The sequence below is a fragment of the Balaenoptera acutorostrata genome, chromosome 3 (assembly GCF_949987535.1).
Source record: "Balaenoptera acutorostrata chromosome 3, mBalAcu1.1, whole genome shotgun sequence".
NCBI lineage: Eukaryota > Metazoa > Chordata > Mammalia > Artiodactyla > Balaenopteridae > Balaenoptera > Balaenoptera acutorostrata.
Genome location: NC_080066.1, coordinates 178,878,996 through 178,901,021, shown reverse-complemented (window position 1 = coordinate 178,901,021; position 22,026 = coordinate 178,878,996). Strand labels below are relative to the sequence as shown.

At 50.7% G+C, this 22,026-nt stretch overlaps 1 protein-coding gene across 2 annotated transcripts in view; it reads left to right on the top strand.

The window, feature by feature from the left end:
• The window catches only part of WARS1 (tryptophanyl-tRNA synthetase 1), a 35,408-nt gene extending 14,080 nt beyond the window's left edge, over positions 1–21,328 (top strand). For both annotated transcript variants that reach the window (XM_007178856.2, XM_007178855.3), the window contains exons 5-11: positions 7,561–7,680; positions 8,395–8,577; positions 13,480–13,580; positions 15,491–15,603; positions 15,816–15,989; positions 18,725–18,865; positions 20,034–21,328. In XM_007178856.2, the coding sequence (XP_007178918.1) occupies positions 7,561–7,680; positions 8,395–8,577; positions 13,480–13,580; positions 15,491–15,603; positions 15,816–15,989; positions 18,725–18,865; positions 20,034–20,195 (994 nt within the window). In that variant the 3' untranslated portion in view covers positions 20,196–21,328. The remainder of the gene's footprint in view (positions 1–7,560; positions 7,681–8,394; positions 8,578–13,479; positions 13,581–15,490; positions 15,604–15,815; positions 15,990–18,724; positions 18,866–20,033) is intronic.
• Positions 21,329–22,026: the final 698 nt, after the last annotated feature.

Sequence of the window (22,026 nt, the reverse complement as noted above, 5' to 3'; positions counted from 1 at the left end):
TCCTCACCCCAAAAAATAACCCTCTGCCCATTAGCAGTCACTCCCCATTCCTCCCTCCCCACCAGCACCACTGGCAACCACTAACCTACTTTCTGTGTCCGTGGATTTGCCTGTTCTGCACATTTCATATAAATAGAATCATACCACATGTGGCCTTTTGTGTCTGGCTTCATTCACTTAGCATCATGTTTTCAAAGTTCCTCCATGATGTATCATATGTCAGTACTTCATTCCTTTTCATACCTGAAAAATATTTTATTGAATGGACATATCCCCCCCTCCCCATTCAACAGTTGATGGACATTTGGGGTATTTTCACTTTTGGGTTATCAATAATGCTGCTCTGAACACTTGTATACAGGCTTTTTTTTTTTATATAAATTTATTTATTTTATTTATTTATTTTTGCCTGTGTTGGGTCTTCGTTGCTGTGTGCGGGCTTTCTCTAGTTGCGGCGAGCTGGGGCTACTCTTCGTTGCGGTGCGCGGACTTCTCACTGCAATGGCTTCTCTTGTTGAGGAGCACGGGCTCTAGGCGCTCGGGCTTCAGTAGTTGTGGCTCATGGGCTCTGGAGTGCAGGCTCAGTAGTTGTGGCACACAGGCTTAGTTGCTCCGCGGCATGTGGGATCTTCCCAGACCAGGGCTCGAACCCGTGTCCCCAGCATTGGCAGGAGGATTCTTAACCACTGTGCCACCAGGGAAGTCCTGTATACAGGCTTTTATGTGGACATGTATTTTAAGTTCTCTTGAGTGTGTACGTGGGAGTGGAACTGCTGGGTCATAAGTTAACCATTTAACTTTTTGAGGAACTTCCAAACTGTTTTCCACAGCGACTGCATCATTTTGCATTCCACCAGCAAAGTGCAAACAAAGGTCCCAATTTCTCCACATCCTCGCCAACATTTATTATTTTCCATTTTGTGTTTTTCCATAACCATTCTAGTAAGTGTGAGGTGGTATTTCATTGTGATTTTGATTTGTATTTCCATAATGACTAATGATGTTGAGCATCTTTTCATGTGCTTATTGGCTGTTTTCATATATTCTTTAGAGAACTGTCTCTTCTGATCCTTTGCCAACTTTTTAATTGGGTTATTTATCTTTTTATTATTGAGTTATAATAGTTCTTTATATATTCTGGATACTAGTTTCTTATCAAATACTTGATTTGCAAATAGTAGCTCTTTACAGTGTCCTTAGAAGCACAAGTTTTTAATTTTGATGAAATCCAGTTTTGTTTTGTTTGTTTTTCGTTGCTTGGTGTCATATCTAAGAAACCATTGCCTAATTCAAGGTCATGAAGATTTACACCTGTTTTTTCTTCTAAGAGTATTATTCTTTTAGCCCTTACATTTAGGTCTCTGTTCCATTTTGAGTTAAGTTTTGTATATATGTGAGGGAGGATTCAACTTCATTCTTTTGCATGTGAATATCCAGTTGTCCCAGTGCCATTTTTTGAAGACTGTTGTTGAATTTTTTTGACACCCTTGTTGAAAATCAATTGACCATATATTTAAGGGTTTATTAAATATACTACATAGTCTTGATTATGTAGCTTTATAGTAAGTTTTGACACTGGAAAGTGTGAGTCCTCCAACTTTGTTCTTCTCAAGATTATTTTGGCTGTTCTAGGTCCCTTGCATTTCCAAGTGAATTTTAGGATCAACTTGCTAATTTCTGTAAAAAAAAAAAAAAAAAAAAAGGCAGCTAGGATTTTGATAGAGATTGCACTGAATCTATAGATCAATTTGGGGAGTGTTGCCATCTTAAAATATCAAGTCTTCCTATCCATGCACAAAGAACGTCTTTCCATTCACCAGGTCTTTAGTTTCTTCCAGCAGTGTTTTATAGTTTTCAGTGTGCAAGTCTTGCACTTCTTTTTTTTAATAAGTTTATTTATTTATTTATTTATTTATTTATTTTTGGCTGCGTTGGGTCTTCGTTGCTGTGCGCGGGCTTTCTCTAGTTGCGGCGAGCAAGGGTTACTCTTCATTGCGGTGCGCAGGCTTCTCATTGCAGTGGCTTCTCTTGTTGTGGAGCACGGGCTCTAGGCGTGCAGGCTTCAGTAGTTGTGCCACATGGGCTCTAGAGCGCAGGCTCAGTAGTTGTGGCGCACGGGCTTAGTTGCTCCGTGGCATGTGGGATCTTCCCAGACCAGGGCTCGAACCCGTGTCCCCTGCATTGACAGGCGGATTCTTAACCACTGCGCCACCAGGGAAGCCCCAAACCTTGCACTTCTTTTGTTAGATTTATTCCTAAGGTTTTGTTTGTTTCGAGGCTGTTGAAAATAGCGTTTTCTTCGTTTCCTTTTTGGATTGTTCATTGCTGTTTCTGAAGGAAAGCGCACTCCTGTGTGTTTCCTCTGGCTCAGTGCTCACTGCAGCTCTGCTTCACTTCTGACACCGGATATGTGGGGTTTCCACACGTCAGGAGGTTCTGCAGCACAAGCTGGCGTCTTACAATTTAACCCAATTCTGACACTGTCTACCTGGAGATAGCTCTGATCCCACAGGTTAAGGGCTCAGTCCCACAAGACTGCCCCCCACCTCCGTACTTCACACAGGAATCGCAAGTCCAGACTGTTACCCGTGCCATAAATCAGAGGGCCCCACGACTGCTTCGTGGAGTGAATTTGCCAGAGCATCTCACATAAGTCAGGAAAACATTTTACTTACTAGATTACCAGTTTATTACAAAAGGGTATAATTCAAGAACAGCCAGCTGGAAGAGATGCACAAGGCAAGGTGTGTGGGAGCACAGTGCTTCCATGGTCTCCCTGGGCACCTCTCTCCCCACTTCTCCATGTGTTCACCAACCCGGAAGCTCTCTGAAGCTGTCCTTTGGGTTTTTATAGAGGCTTCACTACATAGATGTGATTATTTAAATCACTGGCCACTGGTAATTAAACTCAATATCCAGCCCCTCCGCCCTCCCCAGGAAGTGGGGCGAAGGCAGGGGGGACTGAAAGTTCCAATCCTCTAATCGGAGTTAGTTCCTGGGGACCAGCCCGCCTCCTTAGGTTATCTAGGGGCTTTCCAAAAGTCACTTAAGTAACATAAATTTTGGTATGGTTGAAAGGAGCTTATTATATGAATAACACTCCTTCTATCTTTATCATTCTTATCACTTAGGAAATTCCCACAATGGTTTAAGAAGCTCTGTGCTTGAAACAGGATAGAACGAAGACCAAATATATATTTCTTATAATCAATCACAATATTGCACTACTGTATAGAAATACAACAACTGATTTTTGTTTGTTGATCTTACATGCTGCAACTTTGCTGAGTTCATTTATTAGTTCTTATTAAAAATAACAAAGTTCATTCACATAAATTTGAAGATCTAATTATCTTTATTCAGTGATTCATAAATCAGGCAGCATCCCATCTAGCAACTAGAAAGGCGCTCCACGGGGTTTACAAAGTGGAAGGTTTTTACAGGGAGAAGGGTGGGGGCGCTCCAAGGGGTTTACAAAATGGAAGGTTTTTACAGGGAGAAGGGTGGGGCAAGGGAGGAATTGCAGAAGGAAAAAATGGATGATTTTTAGGCCAGGACATCTTTTTGTGGAAGGGAATGGCAAGGGTTTTACCACGCAGACTGATTCTTGAGGGAGCAAAGGTGTAGGGCGGGGGACAGTTTACCTCATAGGTGCTGAGCAGAAAATTCCAGACTGGTTGATTAATATTACATTTCTGGGGAAGGTGGAAACTGCAGTTAAATCAGATATTAAGTCTAGGTTTAGTATCATGGGCTTTTTTTTTTTTTTTTTTTAAGAAATTCACGTTCTTTTATTTATTTATTTATTTATTTATTTATGACTGTGTTGAGTCTTCGTTTCTGTGCAAGGGCTTTCTCTAGTTGCGGCAAGTGGGGACCACTCTTCATCGCGGTGCGCGGGCCTCTCACCATCGCGGCCTCTCTTGTTGCGGAGCACAGGCTCCAGACGCGCAGGCTCAGTAATTGTGGCTCACGGGCCCAGTTGCTCCGTGGCATGTGGGATCTTCCCAGACCAGGGCTCGAACCCGTGTCCCCTGCATTGGCAGGCCGATTCTCAACCACTGCGCCACCAGGGAAGCCCAGTATCATGGGCTTTAACATGATACCATTTGGGGCCTGTGGTTTTCTTTTTAACATTCTTTTTTTTTTTTCTTTTTTTGTGGATTCTGTAGCATTTTTGATATATAGAATTATTCCACCTGCGAGTAAGGATAATTTTACTTCTTCCTTTCCAATTTGGATTCCTTTTTCTTGCCTAATTGCTCTGGCTAGAACTTCTAGTACAGTCCTTGTGAAAGTGAGCCTCCTTGTCTGATTCCTGACCTTAGGGGGAAATCTTTCAGTCGTTTACCATTGAGTAGCTGTGGGTTTTCCATAAATGCCCTTCATCATTTTAAGGAAGTTCCCTTCTATTCTGAGTTTGTTGAGTATTTTTATCATGAAAGAATGTTGGGTTTTATCAAATCTTTTTTCTTCCTCTGTTGAGATGATCAGGTGGCTTTTGTCATGTTTTCTATTAATACCATGTATCACATTGATGGATTTTTGTATGTTGAACCAAGTTTGCATTCCTGGAACAAATTCCAGTTGATTATGGTGTGTAATCCTTTTTATATGTTGCTGGATTTGGTTTGTGAGTTGCTGAAGATTTTTTCATCTGTATTCATAAGGGACATTGGTCTGTAGTTTTCTTTTGATGTCTTTGCTTTGGGTATCAGAATAATACTGGCTTCATAGCATGAGTTGAGAAGTATTCCCTCTTCCATTTTTCTGGAAGTTTGTGAAGGATTGTTGTTAATTCTCTTTTGAAAATTTGAGAGAATTCACTAGTGAAGCCATCTGGCCCGAGGCTTTTCTTTGTGTGACTTTTTTTTTTATTCCTAGTTCAATTTCTTTTCTTGCTATAGATCTGTTCAGATTTTCTATTTCTTCTTGAGTCAGTTTTGGTAGATTTGTCTGTTACATCAACGTTGTCTAACTTGCTGGCATACAGTTGTTCCTAGTATTATTCCCTTATAATCCTTTTTACTCCTATAAAGTGTTTAGTACTGTTGATTTTGGTAATTTGAGTCTTTTGTTTTGTTTTGTTTTTTTAGCTCAAGGTTTATCAATTTTGTTGATCTTAAATCAAAATTTTTTATCTTAGCCTTTTACAGTTCTCACTGCCCTGTGACTTATTTACTTCAGTATAATCATGCTGTAGGCTCTTGGTTTAGGGAGGTGTAGGACTTGAAGCTTTGGCCATGCTCAAACTTGAGAGTGCCTCTCAGATCTGTAAAGTAGGTGTTTGATGAGATCTGCCACGCGCTGTCAGGCTCCCTGTGCAGCTGAGGGGTCCCTGCCGGAAGCCGTCCTCACAACGCTGAGCTGACCATGGGAGCCTCGTCAGCGCCCTGCCCTCGGGACAGCACATCGTGAGCGCTCAGAGACTTCCTGCAAAGCCACAGGGAGCAGCTCAACCGGGACTTCCCTGGCGGTCCAGTGGTTAGGTCTCCGTGCTTCCACTGCACGTGGCACAGGTTCAGTCCCTGGTCGGGGAACTAAGATCCCACATGCCACACGGTGCGGCAAAAAAATAAAAAGAGCAGCTCATGTGACAGCTGTACTCTTTTTCTTTTCTGTAAGCCGATAAAAGTTTGATTTGGTTACTTGTGAGAACCAAAGAAGGACTCTTTTTCTTCTAAAATCAAGTGTTTCATTCTTTCCTTATTTCAGAAGCACTGTGTGATCGTTCCTTGGGGAAAAATCAAAACTATGCACAAAAACCAGAATCCCCCTAATCCTATCAGCCCAGAGATAAGCACTGTTAACCCCTGGTCTGGGGTGTAAGGAGAAGTCGCTTTCAGAATACTCTTGTCTGGGTTCTCCTACCCAGACCTCTGGAAAAGGCAGCTATTCCTCTTTTATGTGGGCATACTTTGCCCAGAAACAAAGAACATTCACACCCTGGAAGGGTGGTTTCATACCCTGCCAAGCGTTACAGTCACTGGCAGGGTTTTTTTTGTTTGGTTTGGTTTTTTTGGGTTTTTTCAGCATCTTTATTGGAGTATAATTGCTTTACAATGGTATGTTAGTTTCTTCTGTATAACAAAGTGAATCAGCTATACATATACATACATCCCCATATCTCCTCCCTCTTGCATCTCCCTCCCACCCTCCCTATCCCACCCCTCTAGATGGACACAAAGCACTGAGCTGATCTCCCTGTGCTATGCGGCTGCTTCCCACTAGCTATCTGTTTTACGTTTGGTAGTGTATATATGTCCGTGCCACTCTATCACTTCGTCCCAGCTTACCCTTCCCCCTCCCCATGTCCTCAAGTCCATTCTCTACGTCTGTGTCTTTATTCCTGTCCTGCCCCTAGGTTCTTCAGAACCATTTTTTTTTTCTTTTTAGATTCCATATATATGTGTTAGCATACGATATTTGTTTTTCTCTGACTTGCTTCACTCTGTATGACAGTCTCTAGGTCCATCCACCTCACTACAAATATCTCAATTTCGTTTCTTTTTATGGCTGAGTAATATTCCATTGTACATATGTGCCACATCTTCTTTATCCATTCATCTGTCGATGGACACTTAGGTTGCTTCCATGTCCTGGCTATTGTAAATAGAGCTGCAATGAACATTGTGGTACATGCCTCTTTTTGAATTATGGTTTTCTCAAGGTATATGCCCAGTAGTGGGGTTGCTGGGTCATATGGTAGTTCTATTTTTAGTTTTTTGAGGAACCTCCATACTGTTCTCCATAGTGGCTGTATCAATTTACATTCCCACCAACAGTGCAAGAGGGTTCCCTTTTCTCCACACCCTCTCCAGCATTTGTTGTTTGTAGATTTTTTGATGATGGCCCTTCTGAACCAGCAGGGGTTTTAAAAATACAGATTCCCAGATGTCACCCAGACCCACTGGACCAGAGTCTGTGGAGGCAGACCTCAGGCAGACGTGGTGTGGAAACAGCCGGCCAGGTGATTCTGATGTACCGCCAGGGAGGAGGCCTCTTCGTGTGCACTGTCGCTGGACCCCAGTCCTTGGGGAGGGTGGATGATTCCAGAATAACTCCCAGGTGAAGACACCTGGTCCCAGTGTAGCCGAGGGAGCCCAAAGCAGATCTCCACCTGGGGACATCCCTTACTTCCCTCCCTAAGTCAGGACTGTGGGAGCTCTGCGATTTCCCCCGTCTGGTCCAGCAGAGTGTCGGCGCTGCGTGGTTCTCAGCGAGGACTGGGTGGTGTCGGCCTGGGGTCACTCCCAGGAAAGTGCGTGAAGCAGGCGGCATGTCAACATCAATACTTGCAGGAATTCCAAGAGAGATCCAGTGGCTGACCAACATTTACGTACATTATTCCCAACCTGCACGTCTTACACTTTTAAAACAATCACAGGAGAACCAGTTCAGAAGAAGTTTCCTGTCGTTTTTACAGCATAAGCGCCAAGGATAACAAGCTCTAGTGATTATCCGGGTTGTTTTGTCTCTTTATCATTTCCAAATGAGCATTCACACCGCGATTTTTTTCTCAGAACATCACACTATTTTCTTTTCTCCTTTTTCCTTTAGAGACATGCATCAAATTCTTGATGCCTATGAAAATAAGAAACCATTTTATCTGTACACGGGCAGGGGCCCCTCTTCTGAAGCAATGCACGTAGGCCACCTCATCCCGTTTATCTTCACAAAGTAAGTATTGCATCGCATGACTGTTCTCACTTGTATTAGTGAATCAGAAATGGTAGTCACATTACTGATCGAGTATGGTGTATAAAATTATTTTGTTATTTTGAAATTCTTTTGAACCATGGAGAGACTAAATCAGCAGTATTATCTACCAATCATAGATAATAAATGTATTATTTTGCCAAAAAAAATAATAATAATACATAAATGTTAGTCACAAACCTTGTCTAGAACTGACAAGACAGTACTAGTTCACGTCTGCTTGAACAACCAAGGTCTTGGGGAGTTGCTGCCTTTGTGGCTTCTCTTCACCCTGTTCCTGGTGTCGCTTTAGCGGGTTGTGGGTGGTAGAGAGAGCATTGATTTGGAGTCAGTGGACCTGCGTCCTCCTCTTCCCCTGTCCATGTGACCATAGAAGAGTTACTTCTCTGGGCCTTAGTTTCCACATCTGCCAGAGGGAGTAATAATACCTACCGCCTACAGTTCTCGTAAGGCTTCAAAATAAAGTGTGCAGAGCAGCCAGCACAGAGCTGACATGGTAATAAACAGTGGTAGCCCTTATTAACAGGAGTCAAATTCACAGTGTGATCAGAGCGTGTGATTTTGTGGGCAGGGACGTTTTGACATACATTGTTAGCAGGAACCGTGTTTTCAGAGGCACAGTGGCGTTTTTCTGCAGGGAAATGAGATGACGGCCTTCCTCCCCCCGTCTCTTAGGTGGCTGCAGGATGTGTTCAACGTGCCCTTGGTCATCCAGATGACCGATGACGAGAAGTACCTGTGGAAGGACCTGACCCTGGACCAGGCCTATGGCTATGCTGTGGAGAACGCCAAGGACATCATCGCCTGCGGCTTTGACATCAAGAAGACTTTCATCTTCTCTGACCTTGACTACATGGGGTAAGGAGAGAACGCCTGGCTGCCTTTTAAATAACTAGATGCAGATTATAGACAAGTCATCACGGCCACGGCAGCTGCAACACCTGAAGCATCTCGAGGTCTGGAAGATGTTTTTCTTCCTTTATTAAACGTTATGGTCTGGTTTATTGGTTTATTGACAAATAAGATTTCCATCCTCAGCTTGTGACAGATGTGCATCTGTGTCGCAGTTTCTCTCCACGGATGGTCAGTTGTGCCAATTTGGGTGTCTTTCTCTTTCTCAGTGTACCTTTTTCCCTACAGAGAAAAGACTCACTGGTGACACAGTTCCCTCACAGTCTAGTTAAACCAGACACTTAATAGTCCAACAGATTTCCTTCTGGAAGTCCTCAAATTATAACTTCTGCGGTTTTGAACTTCATTCCAGACGACTACCAAGAAGTGTGTTAGAAAAGTAAGACTCTGTCCACCGTCCCAAGAAGAATGCTCTTCAGGTCACCAAATATTGCATGAGCCCCTAAGATGAGGTGCTTCCTGCACAGCTCTGGCCGTCCATGGGCGACAGTGACTGAGAGCCCAGCTTGCTGGTGGAGTGCAGACCCTGTTAGGAGATCCGTGAGAGGCCCAGACAGGGTGTGGTGGAAACACCGAAGGGCTGCGCGGGCAGTAAGTGCAGAGGAGCTTGCTGGTGAACATCGCCCCACAGGGGTCCCTTTTGTTACTGCTGAAATCTGAGGGGTAGCTTCATAGCCATTGAGAGACATAGATGCCTTGGTATGAAATCTGGCCTTTCTAGCAGCCAGTAAATGAATGAATTTTCTAATTTTACCTATTACATTTTTTTAATTGCTCTCTTGTGGGCACAGAGGCATTGTGGGGTCCATGAAGAAACATGACCTTCCAAGGGAGGAAAATAGACCTGGGTTCGAGTCCCAGGTCTCCTCTGTTCAGGGTCTGTGAGTCAGCAAGTCTGGTCCATGAAATAGGGTTAGATGAGACCTTAGCTGTCACCGTTACTATCATTTTCATGACACTTAGTTTTATTTCTCTCCCCCTATTAGACACACCCATAGAACCCATCACACACCATGGGTTCTGCTGCTCTTTTTAGGACAAGGCAGTGCTGGCATCACACAGTCACTGGCGTCCTTTTGTGCAGCCTCTTCCCACCCACCGTGGCCCCTCTCGGCCTCTGATCCCCCACCAGCCAGCGCTCTTTCTAAAAGGCAGGTGTGGCTCAGTCCCCTGCTCACAGCTTTCCTGGTTCTCCATCATCATCAGGATAAAGTTCTCGCTTTCCCCTCTGCACACCAGCCCCTTGTGATTTGGCCTGTGTTCCTCTCTGGTCACCGCCCCCTCCAGCTAGACAGAACAATTGGCTGTTCCACACCCTCGCCTTTGTCCCTGCTCTTCTCTGCCCTGGCCCCGGGACTCGCAGCTCCTCGGATTCCTATGCTGTCTTCCAAGCACGTGGTCAAGCACCACCTTCTCCTGGGAGCCGTCCCTCCTGCAGCCAGATTTAGGTACCCCTCTGTGGTCCCCCTGCGCCCCGGGCCCCCCTCTGGTGCAGCGAGAGGGGTTGTCCTCTCCCACTAGACCAGTAAAGCAGCGGTCACGGGGTGCTCGCTGTGGCCCGTGCCCCCCGAGGCCCCGAGAACACAGCACTGAGCAAAACGAAGTCCCCCGTTGTGGTGCTGAGATGTTGGTGGGACAGAAACAAACGCCCCTGACGAGTCCGTGAGAACGTCGGGGCGGGGGCGTGAACTTCCGAACAGTCCGCGTGAGGAGAGCGCCATGGCCCACCGTGCTTTCAGCTCGTTCTGAGAGAATGTGGCGTCTGTGGCGACTGGTTTCCACCCTGTCTCTGTGGCACCTGCAGCTTCAATTCTGCCGCCTTTGCTCCCTAAGAACTTCCTTTTTATGAACATGGAGTAAAGATGAAAACCCAGACAAAGGGCCTGTCCTAGCTCTTCTTACGTATTTTATGTTGAACCTAAAGTTAGGAGGGACATTTAAATGTTAAAGTCTGTTTTCAAGTGTCTTTTTCCCTTTAAGAGTTTCTTCTAAACACTCAAGCATTTTACTTTTTTCCTTGACGTTTAACTCAAAATCTAAATCTCTGACTTCATAAAGCTCCTTCCCAAGCCAATCTTCCTTAGGAGCAAGAAATACAACAAAGCCTCCTCCACCCTCTCGGGGGGCTCCCTGGGGGAAGGAGCTGGTGCTGGGGCTGAGGCTTCCTGCCACCGTGTCCCCCCACACGTTTGGGCCCAGCGGGGCCTTCCTGCCAGGACCCCCGAGGGGTGGAAGGACACTGCTCTGGGAATCTGAAAGCCAGTGCTCCAGACCCAGCTCTGTTCCGGGTTTGGTTTGGTTCCTGTGGGCAAGTCCTTCAGTTCTCTGAGCCCCCGTTTTCCTGTGCAGTTGGGGATTAGTACTAGTGAGGGGTGGTCTAGCCAAGGGGTTTACAGTGCCCTGCCTGGGCTCGCGTCCTGACCGCCACCTCCTGTGTGACTCAGGCAGTGAGTGTTGGACAGGTGTTTATTGAGCATCTACTACGTGTCAGACTGATGCTGGGGGTTCAGCAGCCAAGACAGTTATCCAGCCGCTCCGTCAGGTTCTCTCTAACGGGAGTTCACAGGTGGTAAACCAGGTGAGAATGAGTGTTGTGAGGACAAAGGAAGAGCAGGAAGGACAGGACGGTCAGCTCAGTGGGCGGGGGCACCTAGGCCGCAGGCTAACGAGGCCTGACCACTGAGCCGCTGCATGTGGAGTGCTTCCAGCAGAGCCCGGCCCTGGGGAGCGCTCAGTGTCACTCTTGAAAATCTCTTCCAACTTAGAACCCCGTCGCTCATTTGCCTGCCTGTGTGAGGAAATCCAGGCCATGTTCTCCAAGCTATGTGAGTGTGAAGGCAGGTGTTCTCAGGGGGCAAACTGGTACCCAGCCCTCATTTACAGGATGCAGCTGGGTCTGTTCCTGGTCCCCAGGGCGAACCCTCGGGGTGCGTCACGCTGCATCGGCACAGGGGCGAGCCCGGGGGACAGACATCCCTGGGGGGTTGGCGGGGTGTGGCCATGCTCTCGGTGCAGCCAGAAAGCGACCCGGCCTCCAAGAACGGTCAAGGCTGTCTTCTTCAGAACTACTGCTTCTGATACTAGGGATGCTGTAGACTTTCCCTCCTTGTGGGGCTTGGAGGCCATCTTATGCAGCACGACCCCAGATAGAAGAGGATGGGCCTACCGGCTGATCTGCCCAGGAGACTAGCATTGACGGTCGGTCGCCTCAACCCCAGGATGCACGGAGTTCTTGCCCATCCCCCCCGGTGGCGGGCAGCCCTGGTCCTCGCCAGGCGTAGGCAGCATGAGGCCTGCTGCTGTCCCCCAGGAGACCCCTGGCACGGGCGGTAGCTCCTGCTGCGGCAGGATGAACGAGCGGGCGTCTCTCCAGGTGGTTATCCCGCCCTGCTCTCTGGTGTGTTCAGTGTACCTCAGGGGGTGTCGGGGGGGTGACGTGTGCCGGGAGCGCTTTGCTTGCTGCCATTGCCCCCGGTGCGTCCTCCGCAGCACCATTCCCACCCTGGCCGGCGCCCCCAGGGCTGAAGCGGAAGCCACCATCCCTCCCCCCTTGCTCCCTGTCTGAGTGGGACTCTGCTCAACTCAAACAGACCCTGCTGCGGTGGCCTTGGCCTTTACCGGCCTCCCTGCCTTGTGGCTGCCCTAGACCCAGGCAGCCAGCATCCCTGCCCTTCTGACACTCGCCCCCTGCCTGCCCAGAGGCGTTCGGTGGCCCTCCGTCAGGGCCAGAGCCTTAAACTCTTCAAACGCTGTGAGATGTGGTGAGGAAAGCACAGGCCTTGGGGCCAGACGAGCCTAGGTTTGGATCCCAGGTCCTGGATTCACTAGGTTTATGACCGTAACCTCTCTGAGCCTCTGTGAAAGCGGAGGCGAAGCTGCCGCCTCACAGGGGAGCTGGGCAATGGCCGTGTATCTCCCGCACTCAGCACAGCTCCTGCCCCATGAGAGTAAACAGCAGCTTTCCCGCCTTTTCCCTTTTTATCTTTATGGTGCCTGACACATAATAGGGCCTGGAGGAAAAGCTACTGAATATGTTAGTCAAAAGATGCAGTGTAAGAAGCCCCTCTGGGTTCTGCCCCTTCAGCCTAGTTCCTTCTAATAGCAGAATGGCTGCCACAGATCCAGGCCTCGTATTCACACCCCTCACCCCCCAGGAGAGTTCACCCTGTCCAGACGGCCTGGCTGCCCCACGGTGGAGGGGACAGTGGTGGCCGGAAGCAGGGAGGACCAGCTGCACTGAGACAGACCCTCCTTCCTGGGCCCGTCAGCTGCTCTCCGGACACTCCATCCAGCAACAAGTTGCAAATACCCTTGAACAATGAGGAGGGTAATCCATGTAGAACTCACAGTCGGCCCTCCACAGCCTAGGTTCCCCACATCCGTGGATTCAACCAGCCAAGACCATGTAGCACTGCAGTGTTAACTATTGAAAAGTACCATGTGTAAGCGGACCCGCGTTGTCCAGGGTCAACGGTAATCTCCCACGAGAAAGCACACAGTCCGTCTCAACAGAAAAGCTGCACTGGGGCCCCCAAACTTAAAGCCCCATATGCTCAGCCAGTGACCCTGGCAGAATTTAAATATCTCATGTTAGCCGCTGAGTTAACCGCTGAATCCGGTGTGTTCTTGCCTTATTTGCTTATCAGCTTCATGTTGATTTCCTTCCACAGGTAGAGGTGTGTTTGCCTCGCCTGCCGCAGGCACCTTTGCATACAGGGGGCGTCACAGCGCCTTCCTCCCCAGTGTGTCCCGGCCTGTGTCTGGCCTGCCATGTTGTACCATCTGCTGCTTTGCCCTCAGTGGACGCCACCCTCTGGGTCCGGGGTTTGATTCTGATTGTCTTTGCAGGATGAGCCCAGGCTTCTACAAGAACGTGGTGAAGATACAGAAGCACGTCACCTTCAACCAAGTGAAAGGCATTTTCGGCTTCACTGACAGCGACTGCATCGGTAAGGAGCCCGCGGTCCCCGCCCAGCTGCCCTCGCCCAGCTGCCCTCGGAAAGGAGCCGAGCTCAGCAGGAGGCAGCTTGACGTGCTTGGTGCCTGCCCGGGGCTGAGCTGTCTCTGAGATGGTAGCATTTGCAGTTTATCTCTTTAAATAGGTGGGTTTTCCCTGGAACATAAAGAGCTGGTGTGATGCATTTGGCCCCTTTTCTGGGCCATGTGGAGCTATCCCTCGGGACACCCTCTGTCCCTCTCCTTAGTCATCCGTTTTAAGGTTTAGAAGGAAGAGAAGGGTACGGATGACTTCTGTCCTCCGCCTGCTCCTGGGACCCCAGTCAGCGTGGGAGGCCTTGGTGGGGGCCCAGGGGGTGCAGGAGGGCCTGCTCTATGGCCGGAACCTGCCATCTTTGTCTCCCTGGACCTCAGCTTCCCCACCTGCAAAAGGAAGGTCCTGACCGGAGGCCCTGGGAAGCCCACCCTGCCTGCCCTCCCTCGCTCTCCTTCCAGGCTTGTCCCCAGCGGATAGGCCCCCTTTGCCCACGTTTACGTCCCTTTCCCTGTATCTCCCTCCATGCCCCTTTCAGATGCGTTGGCTTTCTCTCCTTTGAGACCCTTAGCTCCTTGAGCTGAGAATCAATCCTGAGACTAGCGGCTGGGTCTCCGGACCCCCTCCCCTTTATTTTGGGTGCACGGCCCCAGGCCTAGTAGCTGCCAACGTGGGCAGCTCCCAGGATGCTGGGAGGGAGCACATTCCAGGGCCCACCGTGAGGGGCCTGTAAGGAAGAGTGCAGAGAGAAACGCGCGGAGGCCTTACTGGGAGGCTTTTCACATAAGCAGAACCCGTTGATGTTTCGGTCGGATCCATTCCTGACAACTGGGGCATAAACCCTGTGCTTTTGAAAGGGTTTTTTAACCCTGGGAATCCCGGCATCGAGTGGACAGATGTCTCCCTGAAGGCTGCCCCAAGTGAGTAAGGAGACAGCAGGCGTAACGAGGAGCTGCACACACTTTGCTGCCGAGAGACCTGGGCTCGAACCCTGGCTCAGCCACTTACTGACTGCGCACTAGTTCCGGGAAACCACAGAGGCAGTCTGAGCCTGGTGTCCACGTGCATAAAATGGGGACGACAGTGACATCTTCTCCATAGAGTCGTGGGGCGTAGACGAGCCCAGGGAAGGCCCTGAGCCAGAGCCAGGGATGCTCAGTGCTGTAAAGGGGGTGCTGGCGCCCATGGCAGCTGCCACGTGGACACCCAGAAAGGAAAGGAACCCAGAAATGAGGTGTGTCTTTCTGCAGAGGGGAGAAAACAGCTGCCGGGAAAGAGCATCACAGAGACAGCATTCCAGGGCCGGAGCCACGTGGGCTATCTGGGAAATGCCTGAGCAGCGCAGAGGGGTAGACTGGCCCAGCCCCACTTATCAAGGGTCACGCCAAGATCCATGCCCTTTGACCCCAGAGTTCCGCTTCTGCAGGTCTAAGCAAATAGCAGTAGCAGCGTTAACAACAGCAGCATCCAAGATACTGAGAACAGTTTAATGTACCAAGATGTCATAATTTATAATAATTAAAGCTGAGGAACAACCCAGACGCCCAGTGGGTAGAGAATGGCTGACTCTCTAGGGTACGTGTACGGGATGGAGTGTGGGTGAATGTTACAAAGTGGAACCTGTAAAGAACAGACCGGAGGAGAATCACAACTGAAATGCAGAGTGTGAAAGGGAGAGAAAATGGGTGAAAAGAGACACAAACTGGGACTACAGGTTTTTTTTCCTTCCTTCTACTCTTGTGTAGTTTTCAGGTTTTCTTTAATGACTGTTACTTTTCCAGTGGGGAGAAAGCCGATTTTTGTTCACCCCTTTTACAGTTCCAGCAGGAAGCGGTCTCGTGTATAAAGATGTTTTGTCCTCCCTTCCAGGGAAGATCAGTTTTCCTGCCATCCAGGCCGCTCCCTCCTTCAGCAACTCGTTCCCCCAGATCTTCCGAGACCGGACAGATGTCCAGTGCCTCATCCCATGTGCCATTGACCAGGTCAGGAGGCAGGGCCAGGGTTGTGTCATGCTGGGTGTGGCAGGCGGTTCTTTGCCCTCTTCGGTGGGAAAGGAGGGTCTAAAAGGTGTTTCGGGGCGGAGCTGATTCTTTGAACTCCCTGGAAGCTTGGGGGTTGCTGTGAGGCCCGCTCGGGGGTTGCTCACGGGCTAGCAGCTGGCCCACTTGTCCCACTGTCCCCTCCCTCCCCACAGGACCCATACTTCAGGATGACCAGAGACGTGGCCCCCAGGATCGGCTACCCTAAGCCAGCCCTGCTGCACTCGACCTTCTTCCCCGCCCTGCAGGGGGCCCAGACCAAGATGAGCGCCAGCGACCCCAACTCCTCCATCTTCCTCACGGACACGGCCAAGCAGATCAAGACCAAGGTGAGCGCTGCCCGGGGCGCGGGCAGCCTCTGCGCAGGGCCACACCACGGGGAGACACACACGCACGGTGCTGCTCTGTCCTTTGGCCTCCGCTGCCACGGGGGCCCTGAATTCCAGGGTCCAGGCAGCCTGTCCCCGTTTCCAGATAACAGGGGGATTTTCTTATTTGTGTCTTTTCATGTGGGCAAGACTTTGGAATTTTTTTCTTTTTTTTTCTTCTCTGATTTCCTCACCAACACTGTTCGGGAAGCAAAATCACGGCAATTTTCTTTCGTTACAGTTAGTAGAAAAAATGTCAGGTATTTCTGGGCATCAGCCGTATTCCAGGAGCTGGGCCAGGTGCTTTCTTTATGTTTCTCGGTTTTAATTCGCACTGGGAGATAGTGGTGTGTTCCCTTTAAAGACAAGAAGGATGAGGCCCAGAGAGGATGGCCAACTTGACCAGGTTTCCACCGGAAACCAGGAGATGCCCTCCCGGCCCACGAGCTGCCGTTACCAAGCTGGTAGGGGCTGGTTTTCTCCAGAGCCTTCTCACTGAGACTCAGGACTGATGAGCCTCCTTCCACAGTCGGGTCCCGCCCAGGAGTGCTGCGCCCGGCCCGGCATGCAGCAGGAGCTCAGTAAATATTTTCCAGGTCACCAGAGAAACTGGAAATCAGAATTAGTTTGAACTTCCTTACTTTTCAGGGCCGCACTTCTGTTGCTCAGTTCTGAACTGCCAGTATGTGTTCAGCCCCCTCACTGTTCCACAAAGCTGTTGACATTTTATTTGGAAGCAAGTGCACGTTTGCGGGTTGGACGATTACAACAGGAGTGACAGAAACTGTATTTGAGGCATGTAGTGCGTCCATCTGAGTTACCGCCGGGCCCCTACCCCTTCTGGAAAGTCCCACATTCTGGTTGACAACGGGGAACCCTTAGTATCAGAACTGTCTTCCAGGAAGTGGTAGCCGCCAGGTTTCCCAGCCTCGGCGGGGCTTTCCTTTCTCTTTCACTTCTGGCGGAAAATTCCAGAGCATGGAGTGCAGAAGAGGGGAAGGGAAGCTCCTGTTCCCTCTAGCAGAGAAGTCATTTTGTTTTGTTTTTGGAAGTTGTTTTAAAGAAGTCGTTTTGGCTCTGGGACGTTTTTCATTCGCTCAGGACCAGCAAAGACCCGAGGGCTGGGTGAGCAGTGAGCGGAGGGTCGGGAACCACCCAGGCTGCCAGGGTCACGAGCACCCTGAGGGGCAGGACAGGGTCAGGCCAGGCCCTTGTTCCCAATCCCCAAGCCCACCTTCAACTCCAGAAGCAGAATCTCCATGCCAGCCAGGAGAGGGGGGCATCCGCTCCAGGCCCCTCCCACGAATAACAACAGTAGAGTGCTGGGGACACGGCGGCTTGGCTGCGTGACCACCTGCCGTGTGCGAGCTCACTGAGTCCTGACAGCCACCCCGGGGGCTGCGTCCATTTCGTAAGCAAGGAAATGGGGCTCAGAGGGGTCCGGCAGCTTCCCTACGTTCACACAGCTGGGAAGCAGTGGGGCAGGGCCATAACCCGGGTCCTGCACGGCTTGGGCCCTCCGGTGGCCTGGAGGCAGGAGCCCTGGGTTGTCTGGGCCCCGCCACTTACCTGCCATTGGTGAGTGACCATGGCTGTCCAGGTGTCACTGTCAAGTGGGAGCAGCTGTACAAAACTGCAGACTAGGGGCAAGGCTTCCATGAGATCACATATAAAAGTGGTTGCAAACTGTAGAGTGCCACCCAAATTTAAGATTTCAGTTCCAACGTGGATCGTTGGACCGCTCCTTTGTCACGCGGGCCAAAACACGCCTCCCGCCTCCCTGGGACGTCACGCCCGGGGACAGGTCGGAGCTTCCACTGTCCCTCAGAGCCGCTGGCGCTCCCACCAGGAAGTCCAGCTTTCCCTGGCCTCACTCGTGGCCGCCAGCCTCTGCCCCTGATGTTAGTCTGCGATTCTGGATGATCCGGTTAGGAATCTGCTCCGGAGTCCTGCTGGGAGGTTTACCAAACATCTCCACTGAGACTGTTGACGCACCCTTTTCTGGGGGAAAATGAGGGTGACGTTTGTACGTGATAGGTTTCTCAAATAGTCGTTGAAAGAACATTGAAGGAACTTTGTCTCCCCTTTTTGGCTTTTCTTCTCTTACCTCTTGACCCTGATTTCTCTAAGATTATCTTCAGTCCTACAAACCATTTTGTTAGTTTCTGAGTCTTTCTTTCTTCAGCTTCTAGAAGTGCCTGTCTTTAGGTGGGGCACCGCCTGCGGGCCTGTCCACCTCGGCGCTCCGCACGGGTTCTGCTCTCCTGGGAGCCCTGTCCTGTGCCTCGCGTCCTCCCGTCCATGGTGGGGGGCAGGGGGGGGCGCTCTGCTCTCCTGTCCTCCGCCAATAGCACGCCCTCCCAGGCAGCAGCTGCCCTTCCCTGCTCGTCCCTTTTACTCTGAAGATGGCTCATATCTGTCCTCTTACTGAACCCGAGGACACTTTAGGACATTTTCCCCAAATTTCAGCACAGGTGGTGCTTTGGCTTTCCCGATTCTATTCTGTGTCTCTGGGGAGCGGGGGGGTCAGAGCTCATCCGCCCTCCGGTCCCCCCTTCTCTGCAGTGAGCCCCGCGGCGGCCCCTCCCGGGCTCGGTGGGAAGGAGCAGTCTGAGGGCTCCTCCCACTGCTTGGGCCGGCTTCCACGCGCAGGGCGGCGGCCCGACGAGCATCTGTGTGTCCTCTCGCTGGCGCAGGTCAACAAGCACGCGTTCTCCGGAGGCAGAGACACCATTGAGGAGCACCGGCAGTTTGGGGGCAACTGCGACGTGGACGTGTCCTTCATGTACCTGACCTTCTTCCTGGAGGACGACGACCGGCTGGAGCAGATCAGGAAGGTGAGGCGGGGGCCCAGTGGCCACACGGGGCCTGGAAGGCCTGGCAGCCACGCTGGGGGCCGCCAGCGTCCCCGGTGCCTGAGGGGCAGGCGCTCAGCTGAGACCACATTAGAGTTGAGTAGGTCGGTTGTGTTCTGACCACGTGCCCAGAGACCTCATGAACAGATAGTTCCCAGAGGAGAAGATACAGACTGCTCGTGAGCAGGCACACGGAAAGGTTTAACCCCACCAGTCATCGAGAAGTAGAAGTTAAATCAAGACGCCTTCAGTGTTGAAACGATTCCACTACCGATTTAGCGGGTTTGTGCCATGTTTGCACTGATTGTAATCCGGACGCTTTGGGGCTCACCCGGGTAAGTCGAGTGTTCCCAGCGTGCCTCTCAGCGAGCCAAAGAGCCCGAAGAATGTTCATAGCCCCTGCTTCAGGTTTTCCAATTCTTGGCATCTTTTCCAAGAAACTAATCCTGAATAAGAAAGAGCGCTCTATGCAAAGATGTTAAAAATGATAGTAGCAAAAAGTTCAGAAGAGACTGTACAACAGAGGAAACCTTAACTGAGAATAGTCAGGAGGGATTATTACGCAGGTGTGAGGTTTATGGTCACACAGGAGAATACGCCAGTGATAGTGATAAAAGGACACCAAATTGGATGTGCAGTGAGATCCACTATGTTTAAATACAATGCACCAGAAAAAAATCTAAAAGAAAACATGCCAGGATATGAGCAGTGGCCCTTAGCCTCTGGGCACTGGCTTTGCAGGGGATTTTTTTCTCTACTTTGCTGCTGCTTTGTGGTTTGGGTACCTTATTAAGTTTGTTCGGTAAGTACATGTTACCATCACAATCAGAAAATGAAAAAAGATTCGGCAGAGATTTTAGAGAAGCCAGTAAGGCTGAAGGGAGCAGTCATGGGTTCAGGGCTTGGAGCCCCCTGACCCCGCAGGAGGGTGGGTGAGGTGGGGTGGCCGGCCCCGTTGTTCCCCTCGCTGTGCCAGTGTGAGTCACGGCTGTTCACCAGGGCCCAGAGTCATGTTAAGAAAGGCATGGTTTAAGGTTCTCGTTTTTCTATGCCGCCCGTGTGCCAGGCTCTGCATGGGTGGTGCCCGGGGAAGGGAGGTACCCAGGGCGTGCGCAGCCGTTTCTCACATGGCCTGTCTCCTCCCGGGCAGGATTATACCAGCGGGGCCATGCTCACCGGCGAGCTCAAGAAGGAGCTCATAGAAGTTCTGCAGCCCTTGATCGCCGAGCACCAGGCCCGGCGCAAGGAGGTCACAGACGAGATAGTGAAAGAGTTCATGACTCCCCGGAAGCTGTCCTACGACTTTGAGTAACGCTCACTTTCTATACACTTACTAAGAGATGTAATTTTCCAAGAATCCCAGCGCAGTTGAATCACCACTTCCCTTAGGCTGTGTCACACGGTAATTACTGGCCTGGTGTCTGTAAGCCCTCTGTGTGTATCAATGCTGTTTCTTCTGCTGAATGTCATTCCCTGTCTCCTGTGAGCATAACCCTGTGGGGTGATTGGGTGCCGGGTAATACTGAGTGGTCACACAGACAAGTCCAGCTGGAGTCTCTCCCACAAAGCAGCCCCAAGGATGTGCAGCCTTGGGCTGGATGTCCACTGGCCAGCCTGTTCTGGTCCACAGGACAGCTCCTGTTTGAAAGCATCCTACATCCAAACATACTCTTAAACGTGCTCTATCAAAGAATATGTAGTCTATGTATGCATACCTGGAATCAAGATGTTATTATCATAAAACCGAAAAGAAGTGCTTCGAAAAGTTGATGTGGGAAAGCTTAATGGGCACAAGAGGCATTTCAGCACATGCCCCCCCAAAATTAAAAAAGAAGTGCTGGCCAAAAAGCTTTGCTAAACATTTAACCAAGAGATCTCTCAGCTTGAAAGCTGCCTTAAACGTTTCTGAATATTGGCCAGAGTGGGCCAGTTTTTACTAAATTGAGTCTTTTGTGGGTGAAACTTCCCAGTTTACGTACTAAACTCCAGACCATGCATGTACTGTACTCCAGAAATCATGCTGTTTTCCCTGAATGTACTAATATTTTGTTTGCACCAAGTAATCCTAGACACTCCATCCTGAGAACTGATGGCTGCTTTACTCTGATTGTGCCAGACGCTGAGGGCAGTCTGTTGCCTTTGCAGGTGCTTTTGTTTTGACACTTGACTGGCGTGGAAGTCTGTCTGCACAGAGCAGTGCCCTGCCTGTGCCCCAGACGGGTGGGCACAGCTAGGCAGCGTGCAGCAGCCCTCGAGGCCCTCGGCTGTGTGTCCATGGGAGGCCCGTTTAACCGAGCGCCCTGTGTAGTTTCGGAAAAGCAACGGCCCGTCTCGGGGAAGCCCCGGGTCCAAGAGCCTGCCCTTGCTGGAGGTGCAGGGTCCACTCCTGGGTGCCCCACTGTGGTCTCACTCATGACACATAAACTTCCTTTGGTCCTGCCTGTGTCACTGTGCTCTGTCTGGGCTTTGAGGGGTGAGCAGGGGCCTTGCTCCAGCCCGGGGCCGTGCCGCGCCTGACCCTCCGCGGATGCCCTTGCTCCTTGCACGGGTCATACCGGGATGCGTGTGGGATGGAAGCACGGTCCCGGGAGCCCCCCAGTGTGGAGGTGCAGGCTTCGGGAATCGGCTGGAAGCGGCCCCTTCCTGGCCCTCAGCGGTCTCCCCGTGCTGGCTTCCACCCTCCCTGGAGGTTCCCAGCAGCTGCTGGAGAATGCAAGCAGATGTCCTCGTTTCGCGGACAGCACGGGGGCGTCAGAGCGGCGCCGTGTAGCGACAGGGCCCAGGCCAGGGGCCCAGCCGGAATGGAGCCCTGGGCTCGCTCTGCCCGCCCACCCTGTACTGCAGGTGGGCAAACTGAGGCTCAGGAGAGGAATGTGACTTGTCCGAGGCCACACAGTGAGTTGTGACCGAACGGGCCCGTCCTGTCTCGTGTGCCGTCTCCCTGCACAGGCTGTTTTACACGTGACGGCCCTGAGGTTTCCACCTGGGTGGCTGGGTGCCGTGTGCGGCACGAGCTCATCCCGTCTCCTGTCCCGGCCTCAGCTCCTGCGGGACCGGATGTGGCCCGTGGAGGTGAGCCCAGAGGATGGCGAGGCTGTGTGGCCTGGGCAGCGGAGACAACCTCTCTCTGCTCCATTGTGTCC